The following is a 27,142-nucleotide window of genomic DNA, read 5'->3' as shown; positions in this document are numbered from 1 at the left end:
CCTCATGAATTCCTCCCCTCTCTCCTTTAAGTTCCTCTCTTTGGACAATACTCTCTCTCTCCTTAACTCTCTATTTTTGCTCAGAATCACCAACCCCTTCTTTCTACTCACTTCCACTATTTATAGCTTGAGGTTGGTGGAGTGTTCATGATTATGTTCTGGTCTCACTCGTGTGGGTGGGGTCCAATTTGATTATTCTAGACAAGGAATATGCTTCATTGGAAATAGTGGTAATGGCATTGGAACTAGTTCCAGCCTCCAATAGATTGCTCGACAGCGATACTCCCCAAGGAAATACCGAGCTGCCGAGATCACAGGCTGTTCCGAGTAAGTATATCCTCGACCAATCCATGCCTAATCAGAATGGGCTTGTCTAACATGCGATCAAATGAGATGGGCTTACCGTTAGACTTGAGCTCAATAATGTTCAAAGAGAGCGTTCGGGCCAAGGCTTAAGGCCCAATGGGCTTGGGGCCGTATACCATACAATAGCCCCCCCTTGATTCGTGTCTGGCTACCGAGAACGAATCAAGGACAATTTGACAGACTAGAGATTCCTCGGGAAGTTTAATCGTCAATCATTAAATAGAGGATATGACGGTTATTAATGCCCTCTTGAAAGAAGCATTATGACAGCCTGTCAAATCTAACCGCAATCATGACCTGATGGTTCGGGAACTGAGGTCACGCGTGTGGGAGTTACAAGAAAGAATTTAATAAGATTTTCCCGCCCCTTTTCATTAAATGTCTTCCCCTTATAAATAGTACCATCTGACTCTTCATACTATTTATTACACCCCCACTCCTTCAACTTTTTCTCTACCGAGTATACTCTTCCCGTGCATAGATTCTCCAACAAGATCACCAATTCCACAATAAGTTTCTTCGTTCATTTCTTCTCTCTTTTTTCAATTTCTTTTTCTTACTCTAGAGTTAATAATGGGTTTCTCTCATCTCCTTAACACCGAGGCATCTTTAGCTAACTTTAGGGCGGTCTATGATATCCCTGGGGAAGTAGAAGTTGCTTATTGTCATGAGGGTGATATCGCTCTTCAGCGGCACCCTCATGTAGTATTTTTTCCTTTAATGGCTATTTTAGAAGGAGGGGTTAGATTTCCCGTGGGCCCCATAATACTTAATACCCTTAGATTTTATGGTTTATGTCTCGACCAACTCCCTCCCCCCCCCCCCAATTTTTATCGAGTAGTGAGTTGCGTCAGCCAATTAAACCAATTATACAGGCTACAACTGAACCACCATGATATAAACTTTATGTACGGTATATGTGGTAACATTAGATCTGACTACTACCTAAAAGTTAGGGATGTACGGGTACGGCTCATATCGTGCCTTCCTGATTCTAACAGAAACTCAGTGGGAGAATATGTTCGGGTGAGCTACAACTGGCATGCCAACGAGCTCACCTACCCAATTGTGCGTACCCAAAATTTCCTTACTGGGCTGGGCTTAGGATTTGGATCATAATTTATTTATTATGGTGAGTTATGAGTTTCCTACTAAAGGTAGCTCCTTACCGGGTATCTTAGCTACACTATTTAAGCTTCATGAATTTCCCCTCTCTCCTTTAAGTTCCACTCTCTGGACAGTACTCTCTCTCTCTCTCTCCTTGACTCTCTATTTTTGCTCAGAATCACCAACCCCTTCTCTCTATTCACTTTCACTATTTATAGCTTGAGGTTGGTGGAGTGTTCATGATTACGTTCAGGTCTCACTCGTGTGGGTGGCGTCCAATTTGATTATTCCTAACAAGGAATATGCTTCATTGGAAACAATGGTAATGGCGTTGGAACTAGTTCCAGCCTCCAATAGATTGCTCGGTAGCGATACTCCCCAAGGCAATACCGGGCTATCGAGATCACGGGCTATTCCGAGTAAGTATATCTCAAACCAATCCATGCCTAATCAACATGGGCTTGTCTAACATGCGATCAAATGAGATGGACTTACCGTTAGACTTGAGCTTGAGAATATTCTAAGAGAGCGTTCGGGCCAAGGCTTAAGGCCCAATGGGCCTAAGGCCGTATACCGTACAATCAATATATATATTGGTATCCAAAACAAAAAAATTGTTTGACACTTTGACCAATGTTCTCTAAATATAATTTTCAGAATATTATATTATATTTTCTTTGTTCAAAACAAGATTTTGAAAACAGTTAAGATGATGTTTTCAAGACAAATAAAATATTTTTAATGGCATAGTTGTAAATAAATTGAAAATAGTGAAGTCCATATATGCCCAAACTCTTCTATCTCTTTAAATTAAGGATTTTATCTATATCACAAAAAAGGGCACATGAGATCTATTCTCACACTTCAATTTTGAAACTTAACATTATCAAATTAAAAATAGGGATAATTACAGTAAACCCACCTGAGGTTTGGCCCATTTTCACTTTGCCTACCCATGGTTCAAAACTTATTACTTTGCCCACCTGAACTTCAATCCGTTACTCCCCTGTTGCCCACCTCACCCTCAGACGTTAGACAAACACGTTTTTATTCCAAATTAGAACATAAAACGGATCAAATAACACGAACTCACTCTCTTTCCCTCGCGAGCCCTAGGAAAGCGAAAATCCCTGTAATTGAGCTAGTCCTGATCGTGCTTTCGTGGGTGAGGTTCTGACTTTGGGTTGTCTTGAGGCATTGAATATTCGAAGATAGATCATCACCAGGTACGACATTTCTGCTTTATGGTTCTGAGCTGGGATTTCAAGTTTTTGATGGTAGCTTTGATTCATAGGAAGTTGGTAATCAATGTCTTCTTCGAGTGGAAATTACTCAGGTTCAAGTGGGCATATGTGTACATATGAGACTTGTGTGTTGAGAACAAGTCTGACAGTGGATAATTTTGGGAGAAGGTTTTTGGGTTGTAGTCGGTAGAAGGTAAGTATACTTTTTACTTAATCTAGTTGATTCACGTGAGATTGGAATGTCATGTGTTTAACTCAATTTATGAACAAGTTGGTCCCAAGTGCTCTTTCTTTAGATGGATTGATAATCCCACTTGTATGCGTGGGAATGAAGTTGCCCATTTGGTGCAACAAAAGCTGCAACTTGCACATGAAAGGAAAAGAGAAGCTACCCAGGCAGTAGCAGAAGCTATCCAGGCAGCAGCAGAAGCTACCCAAATGGTAGAAATTGCTCAAGACAGGGCAGTAAAAGCTACTGAGAGGGAGAGAAAGTTTCGAGCTTCCTCTGTTCAAGCCAAGGAGATAGCAGTGAGAGTTTTAGAGCAAGAGAGAAAGTGCAGAATTGCACTAATTGTGTCATGGTGTTTTTTTATTTTGGTTATGTTGTTTTCATGTTTTGGCCCAAGTGAGAATATTGGAATGATGAGATTGAATCTGCCTGATGGGTTGTAATATAAGCTGGTCCTCAATTGTATTGTAATAGAAGTATGAAAGAATTTTTTGAGAATGAGAACTATGTAAGGTGGTAGATGCTATTGGCTTGAAGCCACTTAATAATATAAGCCTTTTTAAGATAAAGTGTTATTTTTGTTTGATGGTGTTGGTATTTTTGTTTAAAGTGAATTCGCTACTTGTGAGCTGTGAGTTGTTGATGTTGGTGTTGGTGTTTTGTTTTATGTTGTCAGTTGTGTTGGTTTGTGCATAAAGTGCATTGTGTGAAGACAATTGTGTCGAAAGTTGTTTTAAAGTGCATGACAATCTGTCAACTTGCAAGAAAAGACAACAAATGCACACATACACCTGCTATTTAACACATACACATGCTATTCAACACATACACCTTGCACACATAAACAAACTCATATAATAATAACTCAAATAACAAACCCCAATAATCAGAATAATAATTATGAACACCTGTCATTAAGTTGAAAATTGTATACATATTTTAAGGTGTTATTGACTTAGTCTTTTATTAACCACCAGTAATATAAGGCATTTGGTACAACAACCAAAACAGTTGCAGCTGCCCAATGTTTACAAAATTTACAAAAATACAAAAAGTATTTGAACATCTATATAAAAAAGTGTTGTCATTGTCTGCCCTGCCATTGTCTACAAACTACATAAAACCCTAACATTACATAACCCTAATACATTATACATAGCAACAAAAGTGGCTTGACTTAGTCTTCATTTACTGCCCTTGCCCCTGCCCCTGCCTCTCCCACCACAGCTGGCTTTTCCACCTCTTGTTCTACATTTCTGAGCCCTAGCTACATCACCCCTTCCTCTCAAAGCAGCTCCTCCTCTGGTAGCAGGTGGTCTTGTAGGCTACAAAGTATAAGAATTCACATGTTACTACCAGTATCACAGTTGCAATGAATAAAACATCAAATCTACAAGTACAATACCTGTGATGATGGTGCTCTACTGTCCCATGTTTCTGCAGGGGTGTGTGGTGCTGGTTGGCTTGAAGAGAACCAAGGAGCTCCTCTAACTGTGTACCTGAAGTTTGAAGAGTACCACTGACTTGGGTTCTGTGACCATGGAGCTGGTGGCCCTAACCATGGAGCTTGTGGCTGTGACCCTGCTGCCTGGTTGGATGAGGATAAGGCCATAGTGTAAGACTGATGTGTTGGTGGGGGCTGAGCTAAGGATTGGGTCTGTGATGAAGATGGGGCCTGGGATCCTTGTCTGTGTGTGGAAGGCCTTCCACTTCCCTGCAACCAAATATGAGCATGTTTTTACAGTGTCAGTTATTGGCATTTTGCATTTGAATAAAAAAAATTTGTAAAAACTTACAGATTTCCCTTTCTGCAATCTCTGCCTCCTCTCCTATGCTGTCTAACCAGTGATATTGGCCTTGCATTCCCTTGCATTGTGCCCTTCCTGGTGACACTTTCCACACCTCAGTGGCCTGTTTACTCTAGACACCTTATAAGGGTTTGGCTCATCAGCATCTCTCTTCCTTTTCATGGGTGGCCTGCCTGGTGGCTTATAGACAATAGGTGTAACAGGCTTGGGTTGGCCACTTGACATCCACTCAGACTGGCCAGGCATGAGAGGTATGGGTGTCTTGAATGTCTCCACATAAGCATCCTTGTAGTAGCATGGATGGCTGTAGTCTTCTGGTTTCTCACGATTCACAAAAATGGTTGCAACTCCATGCTTGCAGGGGATTCCTGTCAAGTCCCATACTCTACAATTGCATGTCATATTTACCAAGTCCACCACATGCCTTTCCCTCTTATTGTCAACCTCATACACAAACCTCCTAGAAGGCATTGCACAGAAACCCTTAGACTCTAATTTTAACTGCTCCAACTTCTTTTGTATGCTTGGACACAACTTGCCACCATACTTTTCTATGCCAATCTTCTTTATATACAACATGCTCATAAGCCTAACTCTGATCCACTCCAGCATTGATAAGATGGACTTGTCTCTAGCCTTCACAATCATAGAGTTAAAACTCTCACTCAGATTGTTTACCATACAATCTGTCAAAGCTCTTGAAGAAAAGTGGGATCTGGTCCACCGTGCAGGCTCTATATCAGCCAGGTACTTCCAAGCTTCTTCATCCAAACTTTTAAGATGGTCCATCCCCCTCTCAAATTCCCTGGCTGATGTCGTGCCAGCACACCTCCACAGAACACTCTTCAACTCCATGCCGTTGTGGTTAACCTTGAAGTTGTTGTATTTGTGCTTCACACAATACTTGTGCTCCACAGTTGGGAATAGAGTCTCCATTGCAGGTAAAAGGCCCTGCAATCAAGTAAGCATGTAAGCAAGCAAGCTAATGTCATCACATTGTAAGCATGTAAAAAGCAAGTAAGCATGTAAAAGGCCCTGCAATCAAGTAAGTTAATGTAAACAGCTAAGGTAAGCAATACCTTTTGCCTGTCACTGATGAATACCAGATTGAGCTCCTCTGGCCTGCCAATGTCATCTGCAAACTGCTCCAAAAACCACATCCAGCTATCCTTTGTCTCTTGCTCAACCACAGCCATTGCCACTGGGAATATATTGTCATTTCCATCCTTGGCAGTGGCAAACAATAATTGCCCACCAAACCTACCCTTCAAGTGGCATCCATCCAACCCAACAAAGGGTCTACAACCACCTAGAAAGCCAACCTTTTGAGCATTGTATCTAATGTACATTCTTTTAAAATTAGGCTCTGCATTCTCATTTTCCATCTCTGTTTGCAGAATCACCCTACTTCCTACATCTGTCCTTAATACCATTTCTGCATAATCTCTAAGTAGGCCATACTGAGACTTTTCATTCCTAGTAATCAGCCCCCTAGCTGCCGTCCTTGCTCTATACACCTGACTAAGACTTAAATCAACAGAAATCTTCTGCATCACATGGTGCTTAACACCTGAGACCTCCTAATTAGGATTCTTACCAAAATCCTCCAAATACCTTTTCGCCACATAGGCTGATGTAACTTGCCCATTTTTAAATGTTAGGGGGCAAGTACACTCAGGATAAAATGTCTTGATCTCAAATGTGCATTCTCCACTCACCATTGAGGCATAACACCTCCATCCACAACTGTTCTTACAATGTACAGAAATCTTCTTCTTCTCATTCAACTTCCACTTGACATCAATGTGATGCTGAATCACATACTCCCTCAAAACCTTCTTAAACACCTAGGAGTTTGGGAACCTCATCCCTTTTGCCAACCTAACATTTTCCATATCAGTCCTTTCATTAAACTCCAAATTGCCACCCTGCTCATCATCAAAACTATCCACACTTGCAATATCATCCTCTAAAGCTGGTTCAGCCCACTCTTCATCGAAATCTATGTTTATATGAGGAACATTGCTTGGGCCAGGTGTATCTGTGTTTGGTTGAGGTGTATTAGTGTTTGGATGAGGTGTACCAGTGTTTGGATGATGAGGTGTATCAGTATTTGGATGATGAGGTGTATCATTGTTTGGATGAGGTGTATCAGTATTTGGATGAGGTGGAGAAGACTCACCAAAAATGTCATCAGCAAAGTCTTCTCCTTCCAGACCTTCATTCAACCAATCAAACTCCTCCTCCAGACCATCACCCCTGTAGCAGCTCCTGCACCAGCCCCTGCACCCTCTGCACCAGCTCCTACACCAACCCCTGCACCATCAGGAACTTCAACTGCAAGTGGAGCATTACCACTCTCCACATACAGTATGATGGTGTCTCTTGGCCCTCCCTCATTAGGCTTGCACAAGGGTACCACATCTTGATCATCTTGTATAAGCCTCAAGTCTTGCTCCAAGTTGCCCCCAAGGCCTAAATAATGAACCCTACACGGTTCATCAATCCCCAATTCCTCACATATACCTTTTAGTTCAAAATAACTAAGCAAATTAGGATCCCTATACACTATTTCAACTTTCCCTCCAAAGTATTCTAAACTAGGGTTCCACAGAAAAGCACCCCCATAATGTACCTCCAATTTCACAATATCATCCATCAGCAATAACAAATTACCATTTGACACGTATACAATTAACAATTAAAGAATTGTAAACAACAAAAGAGTAAACAGTTGCATGTTTCTGTTTTGCTTTTGGGATGCAACACACACAGAGGGACCACATTTTCTGCTTTGTTTTTGATTCTGTTTTACTAAACACATGCAAACACTGAAAATTTAAAGCAAATAGAAACTTGGGTTCACTGTGAGACACAATGACCACGATAGACAGACAAAATGCCCACAAACAAACACAAATCCAAAGAATAGGTGGTCACATTCTTCATAAGCACCAACAGACACAACCAATATTCTCATTCCATTACATGTAACATTGACCATTGATTGAATACTAAAAACACAATAAACAACCACGAGCCCAAAGTAAAAACCCAAACAATGACTAATTTCTTACCAGGATTTTAGTTCCTTGAACAACCCGTTGCTCGTCTGGGTTTACACTTGCAACACAATGTCAATATCAGATGCAGAAATGGATTTTCGCTTTCCTAGGGCTCGCAAGGGAAAGAGAGTGAGTTCGTGTTGTTTGATCTGTTTTATGTTCTAATTTGGAATAAAAACGTGTTTGTCTAACGTCTGAGGGTGAGGTGGGCAACGGGGGAGTAACGGATTGAAGTTCAGGTGGGCAAAGTGATAAGTTTTGAACCACAGGTAGGCAAAGTGAAAACGGGCCAAACCTCAGGTGGGTTTACTGTAATTATCCCTTAAAAATAAATAAATTTACAAGTTACTTTCTGTATAATTAAAAAAAAATCTCAAAATTTGAAATAGTCTCCTAAACATCATTTTTTTTTAGTATTTTGAAAATTATTCTTAAAAGTGGAAGTTAGACACGTATAATGTAAAAATTATTATTTGAAAAGTGAAAACTAGTTTCAAATTCAATTTTTTGAAAATTGTGGATTCGAAGCAACTAAGATTTTCAAGAGAGGATAAAATGGAATGATGTGAAGTGATAAAGAGAAGATGGAGAGTGCCTTTAGACAACCAACTTGGAAGACAAAGTCTTAGGGCTAAAAATTGGATTTTCATGTTGTGCGGTGCTAGAGGGAAATATGTGAGACGAGTAGGTAATAAATAATTCTAGAGATATACCCATTCGCATACTCAATATCACAATATATTTATATGTGAGTGGTGGACACTTATGCTTGTAAGTTATGAAAATTAGGTGTGAGAATAAGTGCGTTCTAGGTGCGCGAACTAGTTGCAATATCATCTTTTTGATCGTTAATCACCACAATACACTAGCTCATTGTAGATTATATATATATATATTTTTTCCCTCCTTCATTTAGAGTGGTTATTATTGGGTACTTCCAGGGCTGGTTGAACAATAGATACAATTGATGTAATCGTCTAAGGCCCCCAAATAAAAGAAGGCCTCCACTTGTTAAAAAAAAATTTATATATATATATATATAAATAATACTTATCTATATATTTTAATTAAAAAAAATTTAAGTATTTTTATTGGTCAATAAAATGCACTAAAAATTAAAAAAAAATTTAAAAATATATATATATAAATAATACTTATCTATATATTTTAATTAAAAAAAATGTAAGTACTTTTATTGGTCAATAAAATGCACTAAAAAAGCCACATTGTATCCTAAAATACAGAAGACTGCACAGGCAACACAATGAAAGTTTACAGAGCTTGACAGGACAAGACTATGCAGTGTTGTGCACACAGCACTACACAGTCTCGTCCACAAGCCAAAGCACATCACAAGGCCATAAGCTAAGCCCATAGTTCACACTTCTGACTTCACAGCTAGCCCCCACACCGCCACACACTAATTAATAACTTATCACTTTTTTTTAATGCAAACTCTTACTTTATCAATTATTATAAATTATCACACAAATTAATAATTTAATGTATATTATATCAACTTATTTGTATTATAGTGATACTAATTTATTGAACTATGTAATAAATTAACTTTTATTTGTGCAGGTTTAGACTTTAAAGTTTTAAAAAAATGACTCACTTAAAATTTTCACTTAAGGCCCCCAAAATTGTTGAGTCGGCCCTGGGTACTTCGAGAGTATAATTCTTCTCTCTCACATGAGGGTCGGTTCCATCACCATGGGGCCTACCCCCATGTGAGAGAGAGAGAGAGTATACTCCCGGACTACCTAATAAATTTCATATTCAAAGTTGAGAGTTGTAATAAATAAGGGGAGAGAAAATAAAATGCTATTAAACAGGTAAGTTGATATTGCAACTTGGCAAGCAATAAATTTTTAATGCAGACATGGACAGTCACACATTTTTAGCCATTGGAGGTTTATTATAAATCAATGGTCTAAAAATGCATAACTTCACAAAAGTTATACTAAGTATAACTTAAAGGAAAAACAAGTAAAAAGGAAAACAAAGAGGGATTTTGCCCAAACAAAAGGAAAAACAAGTAAAAGACAGTAACATAATTTTGAGCATAATTTTTATGGTTGCATAACAATTTTCTCATAAAAAGTTCAATTTCAAAATTAATAGAATAAATAGTTTTGAGAACAATTTGAGGATTGAATGGGCTAAACATCTTGCCAACAAAAAGCAAGTCAAGTTATAATATATACATTTATAATTCATCTCCAAATGGTTACATTTTGCCCATATTGAATAAAAGAAATCATTTCTAATAAGGTTCAAATTGAACAAAAGAAAAGAAAAATTCCAAATTCATGTTGGGCTATCAATACTGTCAAGATATAATTTGAGGTGAAGGAAGTGCTAAAGGATGAAATGAAAATCTTCAAAAGCACACGTGCATGACAAAAAGAACACATCATGCTATCAATATTCTCAAGATATTATTTTATTTTTACAGAGAACAATTGAAAAATCTTGTAATTTGTCCAAATTTTTCTTTCGTACAGAGAAACCACATCATTATCATAACGATCATCTTATTTGAATTGGAACAACCAAACGTTTATTCCAAATAAACTTTCGAGGTACTCCACGAGTTGACGTGCCAAAAATGACTTGATACCATGTCCCTTGAATAACACCAATTACAAATATAGCTCAGCCAAATTTCTTATGAATGGAATTTTCCCCTTTCTAGGCTTGCTAATTTACCACCTCACATATGAAAACAAATTTTACTCACAAGAAAATTACGAACTCCAGCAAATCTAGGTCCAAAATTACCAATCTCTCTCTCTCTCTCTCTCTCAGTCTCTCTCCCTCAAACCAAAAAAGAAAGAAGCTCTATGTTCTTTGTTGCTTCTAGTGAGCCCTTTTCCTCCATCTTTGATTCAACCAAGTACACGATACAAAACTGTACGGTGGACACTACGGAAACAACATCACAATACAAATATCTCACAACAAGTTATTGTGCAATCTGACATCAGTGCCTCGTTCATAGTAAATCATATACAAAAAAACAAAAGGGAAAAAAAAAAAAAAAAGACTAGGACAAGACAACCCCAAAATTACCGAATCATGTAACATCGACAATGAATTAAACATTTGAAGTTGTCATGAGTCTCAGTTATCATAGAGTTGGCACTGATCGGTGTATAGATTGTCCTGGCAAAAGGACTTAAGGGGATCTTGTTTCTCCAAATTGAGCCTGAGATCGGCTTGTGTTTGGATAACCTCTTTCACTTCATCCCACGCCACTTTGCACCTGAGATAATTAGAAGATCGGAGAACTTCCTTCTCTTCTTGTTCTTGAGAGAGAATGGTAAATTTGGACCTAGATTTGCTTGTCTATGTTTGTTCAGACTTGGGTCTAATTTTGTTAAATTTTATTTAGTTGCTGGGTTAATTTTTCAATTCAAAATTGGTAAATTTAATTTGTGTTTTGGTGTTTGATTGCCAAGAAAGTGCAAGAAAATCCAAGAAAAACTAGTACTTTTTTTTCTATCTTTAAAATTGGGAAATTAATTTTTTCTTTTTTTGATTTAGATGCTACCAACTTTTTTTAATATTTATTATTGTAATAATATAACCTGACATTTTTTTAATATTTATTATTAAATTATTATTATTTTATTAGACAAGTAACTTTCAAGCATCCTAATTGTGCATGTTGCATGACACGCAAGTTGACTACTTCTAAAAACATAGGAACCAGATTGGTAGTGACTCAAAAATACTATTTTAGTATTTGAGTTTCGTATTTAAGGGAAAATATGAGTTTTAATTTATTTGTGCCTACACCTGAATATTACATTTAGGTTGCCTATGAGGAATTTTTTTTTGCCCATGTAGCCTTGGTGGGGTCAAGAAGCTAATTCTTAGTTCTTAAGTTAAGGTTTTGTTAATTTGTACTTAATTAAAGTCCTCAAAAAAAAAAAAAAATTGTCCACTTCTAAGGACTTTCTCTTAATTAAATGGACATTTATATCAAATACTTGAGGTTTGACTAAGTTTTGACTTAATTTTATTTTTGGGTGAAATAATTTATTTAAGAGAAAAATTAACGAATATTAGTTTAGAAAAAAAATTTAAAAACTTTTTATGGAAAAAAACAATTTACTTTTTTAGTTTCTTTACAACTTTTTATATTTCTATGATATTAGTATTAAAACTTTCCTAAATTACAAAATGTCATAAGGAGACTTGTTAACAAGATCCTTTATTTAATCTCAATGATGAGTCAAAGACCCATATTTTTAATAAAATTTCTTTCCAAACTAGTTGGAGATAAATCTTTCAAATTTCTCATATATCTATATAATGTGTGAATTTTGTAAATCTAGCTCTTGGATTGCATATTCTTATTATATCATTCATGCTTACAAAATTTTAAGAAGATCAAAAATCAATTACTATGTCATCAAACAAATACTAAAATTTCAAGCTTTTGTGATCTAAATTTGTGTTAAAAAAAAAAAAATTTATTGATCAAATAGTAAACAACATCCGATTTGAACAAAATTTGATATGCATATTAAGAGCACAATGAATATGAAATTCAACGGCTAGATTTTCAAAAATTCACACTCAAAAAAAGAAATATATGAGAAGTTTAAAGAATTTTTCATTAAACTAATTTGGAAATAAACTTTGTTCCATATTTTTATGTGAAAATTGAGCCAAAGGCTCTCTTTTTTAGAAATTAGATGTACAAGAAAATTTATTTTCATTCTTTTGCGTCTTTGTAGGAACTCTAACAAATAATGATATTTTTATTTTTAGAAATTGCAAGTTCCAAATTTAATATAGGAATTGGAAATTCCTTTGATCTAACCTGTGGGACCCTCTCACCGATCCTAATTTCTAACAACCACGCATGGATCCCAAGCTTAAGCCCAACCTAAAAACGAAACTCATTTGAAAAACCATGTATGCCCCACAAACAACCAAGCATTAGCCAGGCAAACAACCTAAAAAGTGAGACCTCGAATCCAAAGGCCACTGTCTTGGGTCATGCTGCTAAAACAAAGCCCATAGACCCTCCTCTTATTGGAGTAGGGCTTCAACCCTATCTTATACTTATAATTACCAACCCAACTTCAAACCCAAAGTTAGTTGCCCAAATCCTACCAAATAAGCCTAAGCCCACAACCCATCCACCATCTAAAACCCAAAACCCACTACTCATATAAATCCAAACTTTCAACCCATGAATCCAAAACTTGAAACTTCCATTTAGTAGAAAACTACCAAAAGCCTGACCCCATAATAAAACCCCAATTGGGTTAGCCTTGAACTTCTTAGCTTCTGGTTGCCCTAGTCATGCATGGCCATTATCACCTTGTAATGGGCTTAGAAAGTAAAGCGTTGAGGCAACTTCCTTATGTTCACAAAAGCTATACTAGGTATAACTTAAGCCTCTCCTCTCTCTCTCTCTCTCTCTCTCTCTCTCTCTCTCATATATATATAAAGAGGGATTTTTCCTAAACAAAAGGAAAAAAAAAAAAAAAAAAAAAAAGTAAAAGACAATAACATAATTTTGAGCAGAAATTTTATGGTTGCATAATAATTTTCTCATAAAAAGCTCAATTTCAAATTTGATGAATAAATAGTTTTTGCAAATGGATCATAATTGTAGGGTTTGAGAAAATTTGAGTATTGAATGGGCTAAACATCTTGCCAACAAAAAGCAAGTCAAGTTACAATATATAAATTATAATTCATCTCAAAATGGTTACATTTGCCCGTATTGAACAAAAGAAATCCTTTCTAAGGTTCAAATTAAACAAAAGAAAATGAAAATTCAAAATTCATGTCGGGCTATCAATACCCTCAAGATATAATTTGAGGTGAAGGAAGTGCTAAAGGATGAAATGAAAATCTTCGAAAGCACGCGTGTACGTATGACAAAAAGCACATGTCATGCTATCAATATCCTCAAGACATAATTTTATTTTACAGAGAACAATCGAAAGATATTGTAATTTTGTCCAAAATTTTCTTTCGTACTAAGAAACCACATCGTTATCATCAAGATCATCTTATTTGAATTGGTACAACCAAACATTTGTGCCAAATAAACTTTCAAGGTACTCCACGAGTTGACGTGCCAGAAATGACTTGATTCCATGTCCCTTGTATAATACCAATTGCAAATATAAGATGAATTGCCAGCAACAACCAATAGGAATTAGCAAAGTTTGAACCAATTTTATTTAGATAGGCTCAGCCGAATTTCTTAAGAATGAGATTGTCCAGGCTTGCTAATTTACCACCTCACAAATGAAAACAAATCTCATCCACAAGAAGTTGAATCCAAGATTTCACAAATTGAAATGAGAAAATAAAATATATATAGTTTGAATATAGGTGGCTTAGTATTGTATATGACCTAGCTACTTTTAAATCTAGATCTTCTTCTTGTTGCGATAGATGCCCCAATTTGCTAATTTTGTAAGGAGACCTGAACTTGTTTTAAAGCTTTGTTTGAATGCTTGATTAGAGGACCAAGTACCAAGCAAGCACTCACTCCATCAAATGCATGAGCTATTGTTTCAACTTCTACTAAAGATTATAATAATGTAGCAATTACTTAATGTACAAAACGATGAAAGAAACAGAACTCTAAATAGCTTCCACATCTCCTTTCATATATATATGGATCATGCAAAGAGTCACGTGATACATACGATGATAACTATAAAATTGGTTGTCCTAGCATATAGGTGGAAGTGGAAGGAAGTGTTACATATTTTCACAAAGGGAGGGAGGGAGGGGTAGATCCGAAAGAACTACTTCTGAATAGCAGTAACAAAATAAGATGACAATTTCTCTAACCAACATAAATTATGCAATCATCATACCCAAAAAAAGTGCATGTTCTTAATTTTAACAAATGTCAGACTAAAAAAAAGGATCCAAGAAACTGTCTTTCTTGAGCTAATAAAAGAGATTACAGATACTTCTTGTTGCATTGGGACCCCTGACTAAGAAACAATAACAATGGTCTTCTAAAAAAAAACAAAAAACAAAACAAAACAAAACAAAAACAAAAACAAAAAGTTATCTGAAAGTGAGACAAATTAAGGACAGACGAAAAAACAGAGTAAGACAGAATTGAATTGTGCGAAGGAGAAGAAATTTGGTAAATAGAACAGAAATCAAGATTCGGAAAAAGAGGATGACAATGAGCAATGGCGATGAATAAAGCAGGGAACGAAAGGAGGGAGAGGGATGAATCGACCGTACGAGGAATGGGATTCACTTGCAATGGCGTCTAAAGGGACGATTCGGCTTTGTTTGTAGCAGTTTTTTTTTTGAGTCTTTGACACAGATGAGCATAACAATTGTTTGTAGCAGTTGAAGACGAAGAACTCGCGTAAAACGGGGACCACTGACTCTCGAAGGGATTACGAAGACTTTTAAGTAACAGCATGAAGAAATAGTAAAATGGACTTGAAAGGGACTTTTTATTATTTTATTATTTTGAGTTGAAAGTTTAAAGGACTTGCATGGGAAAGTGAGAGAATATTCGGATCATCGTTAAAAAAAAAAAAAGTGGGCCCGCTCCGCAATAGCATTTTGACCCGACAAAGCTGCACCTTTTTGCGGGATAATTACTGAAGAGTATTGACCAGGAACATCGTTCTGACGACAGGGTGGAATGGTACTGGTAGGTGATTCCTCATATAGAATTTTCGGATCAGCATCAGGTGCAATACCTAGGGTATTGCACTTGGTGCAATACCTCAATTTTCTTCACAATTTTTTTAACTTTTTTTACTTTTTAATTTTAATTTTTTTACTCTTTTTTAATATATTTTATTTAATGGCTGAGATTGAAAGTTGCTTTTTCAACTTTCAATCTCAGCCTTTAATAAGCTATTGCACCAGGTGCAATACCCTAGGTATTGCACCTGATGTGAATCCAGAATTTTCCAAATGATTTCGACAATTTCTTCTATAAATTCTGGCTCTGGACTGCACCCACAATTATTTTATTATTATTATTATTTTTTTTAATAAAAAGAATAGAAGTTAGTGATCATAAAATAAAAATAAATGAGCTACGAAAAATGGAATGAAATGCCAAAATACATTTTCTTAGCAAATTATTTATCGTCTCATTTATTATACTTTAATTATTTTTATCCCCTTTTTATTGAGTATACACACACAAATTATATATGATTTTAAAATTTGATCATCAAATTATAGAAATATCTTAATAAATCAAAGGAAAAAATCATCAAGATTATAATAACAAAAGTTTATAAATAAAATCACTCGATCAACATCTGTCACTTCCTCAAACTCACACAACAGTTTATGCTCCCCTATATCGTGGATTTGGAAGCCCTTTCAAGCTCTCCACAAACAAACAAACGAGAGAGAGACAGAGAGAGAGAGAGGATTCAGCTATAAAATTATCAGAAGCATCATCCAACAATAAAAATCTAGTAATTGAAAAGACCAAAACTATGTATTATTGAATTGCAGTAACATATTAACTAAATAAGGAAAATGGATCAATAAAGGGCCAAGTAGGTACTTATCATTGCTCAAAACATAACAGAATACAAGGTAACGCATTTCATAATCAATAGTAACTGCACCATCAGTTGAAATACATTCAATCTCTGAATTAAAGGCACCAAAAGACTCAGTATTTTAAAAATTACACCTATGACAACAACAACAAAGTCACCACGGGGGATTTGCGTTATTAAAATATAATAAAATCATGTGATTGAATTCTTCTATTGGCTATCTATTCTAGAATATGAAATATGTTAAAATTAATTTCTGTATTAATTACAATTTAGAATCAGCTTTTATAATTGACAAACAAACACATGAATATATGAGAAATCTCAGTTGAAAATAATAGCATTCCAATTATTTTTCGAAGAACTTAAATATATGCCATTTTTAATTTTAAACACATTTTACTAGAGGTTAATCCATACACATAAAGATCCTAATAAAAAGCCCTACTTGTCCTACCTGACCTCCCATGGTTGAATCTAAAAGAGAATAGCACATTAACAGTTAAGACTCCGTACAATTTGACACCAGACCATTATTCTTACAAATTCATTCAAAAATCTGCACGTGTCAACTTAAACTGCTAAAAGTAATAACAAGTTTTTCATATTAGTAAAACAAGGGTGTTTACTATAAATAGTAAAACATAAGATTAAAAAAAAAATGGTTTTGATAATTTCATTGTGATATATAATAACACAACTTAATAAAATAACCAGCTATAGTATAGATAACAGTTTTAAAGTTTAATCAAATGAAAATATTTGACTAAATATATGATAAAAGTTTCAAGTTCACAGTATTTATACATAGCATAAGCTAAAGGTCAATCAAAATTCAATCAGCTTCAATTATAAATATATATATATATATACACACACATTTTAGATTGTACATATATATATTTTTCAGAATACTATTATTTTGTACATAAATAATAGCCTTTTTTAATTAAAAAAATCATATGTAGACATTATATTACTAATATGGATATGATATTACCGATATGGTTTCAAATGCAAGCCTGCCAAGTTTGCAACGTTTGTCAAAGCAGCCTTCCAAATGTTCACCTTGTCTTCAGGGCCATTCAGGATCGCCTCCGCAAGACTCCCTCCCTCTTTTCGCACCTTGGATGGAGACACATCATAGAGAATAGGCAGCACCCTTTGATTTAACAACCTTTTGCATTCCATGATCTTCACCAGCTCATCCAAGCACCAATTCGAAGTAGCGTAGTTTTTTGAGAACACGACAACTGCAATCCTTGATGTCTCAATTGCCTTCATCAGTTCAGTCTGAATATATTCCCCTCTATAAGCACGAATCCTTTTACGTTCTAAAGTGGCAAAGAGATGGCCGGTAAAGCTTGTGCGGGTATCTTCCCCATGAAAACTAACAAAGACCTCATATTCATATGTCAATGTTGGGGTCAATAAGGATGGAGCAAAGTTTTCTTGGCCCAAAGAATGAGCCATGGTTGCAACACATAGACCTAACTGAGGTAAGACAAGTGCACTGCCTAAACTCAAGAGGAGCAAAGGAGCAAGGACCGATAAGGATGAAGCAAAGGAACAAGCCATGGTTGCAACACAATGGAGCAAAGGAGCAAGAACCAACTGTTCCTGTGGGGCTTCTCTCTTCTTCATCTTCTTTTTTCCCTTTTTTCTATTTTAGCTTTTTAAGTTCTCTCTCTTCCTCCTTTTTCTGTTTCTGCAAGAAAGTAGTATGAATTTAACTTTGTGCATGCAGTAGCAATCATATAGCAATATGACTTTTATGATGAAGGAAGATACCAAGAAATTGGCATGAAACACAAAGGAGTCTAGTTTTCTAGTTTTGCACTGCCTTTTGTTTTGTTGTTCCGTACTTTTACAAAAAGCAATATTAGGAAAAAGTATTCAAATTGTTTATTGTGGAATGTTAAATGGAAGGATGCTGGCTCTTATTTGACATAAAAAGCCATGCAAATTTTAGATATTGACTACATGTTGGTTCCCCACTTGAGACTTGAGAGGAGTGGTAGAGAGAAGAGGACCAAGGTATTAATTGAAATCTGCGAAGGAAATTCCTCTGTTAACTGCAGTGCACAAACTGAAGTCAACCTTGTAAGGAAAGGTTTGTATATAATATAAACTTCAGTAAATGTGCATTGAAGTTAGGGGACCCACTTGCTTGATTCACCAATTTTTTTCTGAGTGTCTATATATATATATATATATAGAGAGAGAGAGAGAGAGAGAGAGAGAGTGAGAGAGAGCGTCAAATGGTTAATGGTTTTCTCTATGTATAAATTTGCTAAAGAAATTTATTAGAGTGGGAATTATTGATTTGTTTTCAAGCTGACACCTAAGGACCAAGAATTAGTCCTGACTTAACAGTAATTTGGAATTTTCTAACACAAAATAAAATTATAGAAAATGTGTGGGTTGGAATCATTTTGTACCTCCCAAAGAAATGTTTTACTAGGTTTTGAGAATAATGACATTTCAGATTTATGTTTGTAAAATTACATCACGCATGGTTATGTTACACTTGAATCTGTATTACTACGAAAAACATCATAATAGCTTAAGTTATGGTTGACTCACTCTTGGTCAATGAAGTGCTTTCTATAACATCCTTAACAGAATGCCTTTATAGCTTACAACATCGAGCAATCAGAGTTTTCGCCTTTCTGAAATCGCAATTGACAATTTGACGTGCAAGTTAAAAAGTGAAGCACTTTTCTCGGTCAACTATTATGCGTTAAGAAATTTTTGTTAGATTTACTAGCTAAGAAAATTTGGTTCTGAATATTATTGCATTGTCTATGTCCTTCAAAATTAGATCTGATGCATTAGATACTGTAGCTGAAAATACTTAGAAGTAATTCAACTAGATTATAGCTTTTTTGTTCAGATTACAGTTAATGAGTTAATCCCCCAATTGAACAGATCACTGGCCCAGCTTTATCATCCATGTCCCGATTTATGAGTATCGGAAGACCATGTGCATTCTGTGTATATGTTGCCTAATACAAAACCTACAATCTTGTTATGTTGAATTCATGCAATATCTCTGATATGCACTATTTGGAAAGCCGGCATTAACCTTCTCTAGGTTAGGAATGCCAAGCGCAGCAGCAGGAAAGACAAAGTAGCTGCATAGAAGACGTCAACAGGAAGAGGAAAAAAAAAGGAAAGAAAGGTTGAAGAGTATCGTGAGATTAGCACACCACTTGAAAGGGTATCCGGAAAAAGATGTCAGAAAAGCACGGAGAGTGGTTTCAACTTTCAAACTTCATCAGAGCTGCTGAAGAAGTGATAGAGGTAATCAGAATGTAAATTATCAAAGCCATTACCTCATAAATCGTTTAATCTGTCAAGAGATTAAGGCTTTAAAGTTATGAGAACGTAATTTTTTTTTTTTTGGTTGATAAATAACGTAATTTAGGAAAGAAAAAAAAAAGGTATACAGGACATATACTAGAGACACCATCAATCACTGTGTAGAGTACAATGATCAATGAAATCTAAAAGAGAGGAAAAAGAATAAAAACCCAAAAAGGCAGCCAAGCAAAAAGAGAGGTAAGAAAAAACATCTTTAGTTCTAAAATAGTTCTTTCTTGATCCTCAAAGCTTCTAGCATTTTGTTCACACCATAGGCACCGCGATTAACTTTTTTATATGCAGGAAAGCTGCTGAGAAATGAGAACTCAATGAACTTGTTCTAATTGTCATAATTGCCTTGATCTAGCTAGACAGGATGTAAGTTGGTCATTTGTTGTATCTAAGTTTTGCGCTTTTCTTCTAATGCAATGTTGTTGTAGTGTAATACTGTAATGTTTTGCAAAATTGTTTTTATTATGTTAATGTGCAATCACCGATTACTGTAATGTTCAAATTTAATGGCTACTGTTATAAATTTCTCTATAGGTGTAGGAGTATTTATTACTCTTCAGCATCAGTTTCGCTCAAAGATTTGTACTAAAGGCCTATACTACCACTTTTTTTTCCCAAAAAAAAAAGTTTGTTTTTTAGACAAGAGTTTGAAGAAAACAATATTAATGAATATGGAATTTATAAGCATAGAACTCTCAACTAAATATTTCTCATGAAGCAAAAGATAATAAGGGAAGAAGTGCTACACAAGACAGAATAGTAATCAAGTCTTTCAAACTATAGAAGCTGGTAATTTATCCAAAAAAAAAACTATAGAAGCTGGTAAGAGTAGCAATTTCTAATGAGCAAGACATCATTATTTGATTAGGGACTGTGATGACCAAAGTTACTCTCAATTGCATAACACTTTTGAATTTGAGAAAGAGAGAGTTAAAGGTCTTCTTCTAGGAGCTTTCTCTCCTTTAGAAAAGAATAAGGTATCAAACAAAAAAAGAAATAAAAGACTGTTGAACTCTCAATCTCAATCTGAAATCCAACACAATACCTGTAACTCCAGGAAATTAAAATCTATGGGTAGAGAATAAAAATTAAAAATCTATGATATCTAATCTCTCATTGTGCCTTAGTAGCTCAATGGTAGAGCAGTTGGCTGTTAATTGACTGGTCATAGGTTTTACTAGATATGTCTAACAAAATTTACTTTAGACCTCTTAATCTGTAATTTTTTTTAAAGCAAGAATTGGGAACTCCTTTTTCCTTTTCAGCACATGGCTTTCCCATGTCCTTTTATTTGTTCGTCATAAATCTTACTACTATAGTATGAGTTCAATAAAATTTGATGTAATGCAGTCTCTTTATCTCTCTCTAGTGTTGATTCAGATTTTTATATCATTTTTCCAGCTTGAAAGAATGCTGTAAGAAGTCTTGACTCTTGATCCGTTATACAGAAGAGTTGGGGAATACACTACTGTTCATAACTTCATGTAAGTTCCTGGCTTAAAGTTGTTACTTGTTAGTTTCAATATGCAGATGGGTTTGAACTTTCAAAACCAAATGGTGAGCTTTATTGAATCTTGTCTGAAATTGTGCTGATATTTCATGGATTTCCTAATATAATTGTTCCAGCCTAGCACATCTTGCACCATAATTCCTTATATAATCATTCCAGCCTAGCACATCTTGCACCATAATTGCCGAGTGCAATACCAATTTTTACCATTGAAATACATCACTCAGTTCTATTTCCACAAATCATAGCATTTAATATATTCGGAAGGTAGAATCAAAGACACTAGAATGCAGTTGGATCTCAGGAAGAATCATTCTAAAGATTTACCTGTGGTTCTATATAACTTCTGTTTCTAGATATTTACATTGAACGGACGGCCTTCATCTTACTTCTTTTTAGGAAAAGGAATCCGTGTGAGGGTCCTGTGCCTCGCCTCAATACATGCTTTTTCATGTTATTGTCTATTTCGACACTTGTGGTTGCTAATATTGTTGTGGAAGAAGAATAATGTCAACTTATTGATGAAAGTGAACACAGCCCTACCAATCAATGGATAGAAAAACAGGTTATAGGAAAGCATGGCAAGGAATTAGTTACCAGCTTGCCGTATTGGGTGATTGTGATGGCTTGTTGACACTACCTCAGTTTGTTATTTCAGTAGGCTTAAATTGTTTCATGGACTGTGTATCTGTTTTGGAGCTGGTCCTGTCCTGTCTATCTTTATTTATTTTAGTTTGTTAAGATTATAATTGTTTGCAGGATCACACCATTCTTTTTATCACCAGACTGCTGTCGCCTCCAATTTCTGCAGATTACTCTTGTAGTGATAGCCATTTGATCATCTATGCTCCATTTAGAATGTACTCGTTGGAATATTGAATGTGGATTGTGTTCAGATTTTCTCCTTACAAGGCTTGGTGAGTTGCACTTTAAATCTGTCTACTGAGATATGTGTGTAGAGTCAACATTAGATTAGTTATTGGATCTGTGTTCTATAAGAGGACCATATTCTCCATGGACTTGTGTGGTAAAAGGGGTGGAGTGGGACTAGGAACGGAACCAAGATTCGAACCTAGGGGAGGGGGGCCACGCTTAATGTAAGCTCGTCAACTTTTATCAGTGGTATTTTTTCAAAAAAAGTTTTGAGGATTTTTAGAAATTAGGACATCAACTCTAGAGGATGGCAACATTAAATCATCACCATTACATTCTAAATTATTAGTATTTTTTCTTTTGAAAAAATCAAACATTGCAGGTGAAAGGTGACTTCCCCATAATCTACAATTTTTTTTATAAAAAAAAAAAAAAAAAAAGTCTTTATTACTTATAGGGATTTATCTTACATCTATGTAACAATTCAAATAATTTCTTGACTTGTAAAGTCATGATACTTTATCATTAATGTTTGATTAATGTTTTATTTATTTCAAATAAAATTAATGTTTTAATTTTTCATTCAATTTTTTTTATTGAGTTTTCATTCCATTAATTATTTATTTAATTTTAAGGAACGATGCTATTGGAAGAAATTTGTTGGAGGCCAAAATCAAGAGTTTTTTGCATTAAAGAAGGTGATAGGAACACAAAATTCTTCCATCGTATGGCCAACTCTCACAAACGATTTATTTCTATTGATAAGCTTAAGGTGGATGGGGTGATGTCTTTCGACCAGGGATCCATTGCGAAATGTATTACTCATTTTTATAGAAGGCTTTACTCTGAAAATGAGGTTCATCGCCCTGTTCTGGATGATGTGCAGTTTGGAAGAATTTCTGAGGAAGACGCTTTGTGGTTGGATAGACCTTTTGGAAGAGGATGAAGTGTTTGGGGTGGTTGGTGGGTTCAATAGTGATAAGTCACCAGCTCCAAATGGTTTCTCCATGCCTTTTTCTCAATCTTGCTGGAGCATTCTAAAATCAGACATTATGGATGTCCTTCATAATTTCCATGAGCAAGCTGTGTTTGAAAGGAGTCTTAATGTTTCTTTCCTTGCCCTCATTCCCAAGAAATTTGATGCTATGGAAGTGAAGGGATGTATAAGATTATATCTAAGGTTTTGGCCAATCGTTTGCGAAGGGTGGCGCATAGTCTTATCTTAGATTCTCAAATGCCTTTGTTTAAGGTAGGCAGATTTTGGATTTTGTTTTAATTGCTTTTGAATGTATAGATAGTAGGATGAAGACGGGGGTGCCAGGGGTTATTTGCAAGTTGGATGTGGAGAAAGCTTATGATCATGTGAAGTGGAATTTTCTTATGTATTTGCTTAAGTGGTGTGGTTTCTCAGAAAAATGGAGAAGGTGGATTATGTGATGTATATCAATTGTCAAATTTACTATTCCAATCAATGGTATTCCGGTTGATTTTTTTGGAAGCACTAGGGGTGTTCATCAAGGGTACTCATTATCTCCGCTCCTTTTTGATATTGTCATGGAGGCTTTGAGTCATATGTTGGATGCAGCTGTTATGTTGGGACAGTTTTCCGGCTTCTTAGTAGGTAATTTAGATGGTACGTTGCTAACAGTGTCCCATCTCTTATTTGCAGATGATACACTTATTTTTTGTAATGCTAACTCACATCATTTAGCTGCTTTGCGTGGGATTCTGGCCAGATTTGAAGTGGTGTTAGGTTAAAAATTAACTTGTTGCAGTTAGAATTGGTACCAACCGGTAACGTGCCTAATATGGAGGAATTAGTGGAGATTCTGGGTTGTCGACAGTCTTCACTTCCTTTGAAATATTTGGGCCCTCTGTTGGGTGCTTCCCATAAAGAGGAGACAATTTGGAACCCTGTTTTGGAGAGGATGGAGCGGCGTCTTGCTGGGTGGAAGAGGTTGTTTTTATTTAAGGGGGGCAAAATAACTCTTATTAAGAGTACTCTGTCCAGTTTACCTACTTATTTCCTTTCTCTCCTTCGTATTCTAGTAAAGGTGGCTAATCGTATGGAGAAAATACATAGAGATTTTCTTTGGAGTGGTATTGATGCTCCTAAGGTTCCTCTGGTGGAATGGGCTAAGGTTTGTATGCCGGTGCAGAATGGTGGTTTAGGGATTCGATAGCTGAGAAGATTTAATTCTACTTTGTTAGGCAAATGGTTGTGGAGATATGGAACGGAGAGAGATGCCTTTCAGAGGAAGGTCATTGCAGCTAAATATGGGGATGAAGGGGGGTGGTTGCTTTACCAAACCGGTGTGAGGGACCTATGGTGTTAGTGTGTGGAAATCCGTTAGAAGTGGTTGGCTGGACTTTTCTAAATTTCTTCGGTTTGATGTGGGTAATGGTACTAGGATAAAGCTTAGGGAGGATGTATAGTGTAGGGATTGTTCTCTTAAGGAAGCATTTCCAAAATTGTATAGTATTAGTCGGACAAGGGAGGTTTTTGTGTCAGAGGTGATGTATTTCTCGAATGGGAGGCTTCATTGGGACATCCGGTTCGTCGTCCACCACAAGATTGGGAGTCAAAATCGTTTAATCTTTTTTGGGTTATGCTTTATTCCAATAATGTGCGGGGTGTTGGTGATGACAAACTTTGCTGGAAGCCAGCAATGAGGAGAGGTTTTGAGGTTCGTGGCTTCTATTACTCTTCATCTCCTTCTTCTGCCATTGATTTTCCTTCGAAAATGGTGTGGCAATCAAAGGTTCATCCTAGAGTAGCATTCTTTTCTTGGACTGCTGCTTTAGGTAAGATCTTAACTACAAATAATCTTTGGAAGAGGCATATTGCAGTGTTAGAGAGGTGCTTTATGTGTAAAAGGTGTGGGGAATCGGTGGATCATCTTCTTCTTCATTATCCTATAGCATATGACTTGTGGTCTATGGTTTTTTGTTTGTTTGGTATACATTGGGTTATGCCATATAAAGTTAGTGAGGTGTTATCTTCTTGGAAGGGGAAGTTTGGTAGACATCGAAATATAGGTTTATGGAGGATTGTGCCACATTGTTTTTTTTGGTGATTATGGCAGGAACGGAATGCTAGATGCTCTGAGAATTGTGAAAGGTCTATTCTTCACATTAAGTTGTTCTTTTTCCATACTCTCCTTGAGAGGAGTTTAGTTTTGCCTTCCTATTCTTGTTTTTCTCTCCCCAATCTTATAGGTCGTTCTAATCTGGGTTCTTGATTTGTGCCACTGTAGTACACTTCACTTGGTTGGTTTTTTAAAAAAAAAATTAAGATGCTTCATTATTTCCCTATCTTATAAATCTATTGTACCAAAAATTAGTTCCATACTTCCATATAATATATTTTTTTTTATTAAAAATTAAAACTAATGCTAATAATTCATTGCACAATAAGAAAGTTATACTTTTTCTACTGATGGGTCAAGTGAAACATATAATAACAATTACAACACCAATTACAATTTGTTCTGATCCCCCTTGGATACTTGATCCCGGCCCTTGCCCCCATCCCACAAGAACTTTGTTCTTGTGAAGTGACTATTATGCCGTGGTTTGTCACAGTAACTAGCATTTATTATTCAGCATGAAAGCATGTATCATAATTCGAATTCAAGAGAAAGAAGCGAGAGATCAGGGAGAAATCAGAGAAAGAGAAAAGAGAGAGATTTCATGAAAATTTAAAAAAAAAAAAAACGCCGAGCCTCTGTCACAACACATCGCAGAGAGATATATCAGATTAGAGAAGGGAGATCTATGACCATACCTCAGCCGATTCGACTCGTGTGTGATTATGAACAGTGATCGGATCGAGACGTGGAGAAGCCAAAGCGTTGGTGTGTGATTTGTGAAGCGGTCGGCAGCTGTGATCAGATGTCAGTGAAGCGGAGCGGTGGTCCGAAGAATCAGAGTTGGAGGTCTTGAGTTGACTGACTGAGAAATTTGGGAAAAAATTGTTGGTGTTTTATGATTTGAGGTTGTTTTGTTGGGAGACTTTGGTAACTAGGTATTTACGTTGACCGAATATATGATTTGATAAACTCCCACAAATAAATAAATAAATAACATGATTATATATCTTAAAATTTTAACCAATAGATTGTATATTTTTAACATATATGTCAAGTTTTGTTGAAATCAAATGTTAATTGTTATTTCATCCATAACAGTATTTTTTTTTTAATGTATAATTTTTTTTATATTACAAAAATTTGAAACTTAAATATTTGATTGATGGTATAGTTATCAATTTTTAATCTTCTTGATATTTTGCAAGTGCGGAAGATATAATAAGAAAATACAATCTAAGAGTACTAGCATCGAGTATGCTAAATGCTTAATTTTTAGCATTTAGCATAGTGAACACCAAAAAACATACTATATAAGATGTTCCAAATGCCATTTGTTTTCTTGCAACATGCATTGCCGTTCTAATAGTAGAATAACACTGTAGCAATGTCTTAAAAAAATTATTATTGTTTTATCCACCCCTTCTATAGTTTATTATTTCACACACACGTGCTCTCTCTCTCTCTCTCTCTGTCTCTCTCTCTCTCCCCGATTGTTGTCTTTGATAAGTGATATCTCTCTCTATCTCTTCCCCTCTCCTCTATGCCTTCTTCATCCGTCTAAAACTGCCATTGCTGCCTTAGTATGAAGCCCCCATCATTGCCAGTCTAACAATCTCAAATGCTATTTTATTTGCTTTGTTTTGCTCTCTCGCAAACTCTCTCTCTCTCTCTCTCTCTCTCTCTCTCTCTCTCTCAACCCAATTACCACCACTCATCACCGCCAACCTTCAACCTCTCTTTTCTCTCTCAAGCGATGGCTTCGTGGATTGATTGGGTTGGTTTTTGAATTGGGTCTTATGGTGTTTGTGGCTAGGAATTGCAATGATGGTGATTTTGAGTTATGGTTGTGTTGTAGCTTAGTATGAAATTATTTTTGGCTATGGTTTTCGGTTTTTGGATGGATTTTGTGGTGGGT

The 27,142-nt window shown here is 35.9% G+C and overlaps 1 protein-coding gene and 1 long non-coding RNA gene across 4 annotated transcripts; both read right to left on the bottom strand.

The window, feature by feature from the left end:
* Positions 1 to 4,130: 4,130 nt before the first annotated feature.
* LOC112003354 (uncharacterized) lies at positions 4,131 to 6,307 on the bottom strand. Its single transcript, XM_024035537.1, has 4 exons — positions 5,834 to 6,307; positions 4,875 to 5,705; positions 4,352 to 4,660; positions 4,131 to 4,271 (listed from the first exon to the last, which is right to left on the bottom strand). The coding sequence occupies exons 1-4, from the start codon at positions 6,305 to 6,307 to the stop codon at positions 4,131 to 4,133; spliced, it is 1,755 nt and encodes a 584-aa protein (XP_023891305.1).
* Positions 6,308 to 13,757: 7,450 nt separating this feature from the next.
* Positions 13,758 to 26,197, bottom strand: LOC136064840 (uncharacterized). 3 transcript variants are annotated; one of them, XR_010626495.1, is made up of 3 exons: positions 25,923 to 26,183; positions 17,375 to 18,082; positions 13,758 to 13,959 (listed from the first exon to the last, which is right to left on the bottom strand). It is a non-coding gene; the product is annotated as an uncharacterized LOC136064840 (long non-coding RNA). The 3 variants fall into 3 exon arrangements; XR_010626494.1 differs by lacking the exon at positions 13,758 to 13,959 and adding an exon at positions 14,445 to 15,805; XR_010626493.1 differs by lacking the exon at positions 13,758 to 13,959 and having other exon boundaries at positions 16,358 to 18,082; positions 25,923 to 26,197.
* Between the last annotated feature and the right edge of the window lie 945 nt (positions 26,198 to 27,142).

The sequence above is a fragment of the Quercus suber genome, unplaced genomic scaffold (assembly GCF_002906115.3).
Source record: "Quercus suber isolate HL8 unplaced genomic scaffold, Cork oak 2.0 scaffold_778, whole genome shotgun sequence".
Lineage (NCBI taxonomy): Eukaryota > Viridiplantae > Streptophyta > Magnoliopsida > Fagales > Fagaceae > Quercus > Quercus suber.
This window is presented reverse-complemented; position numbering and strand designations above follow the sequence as displayed.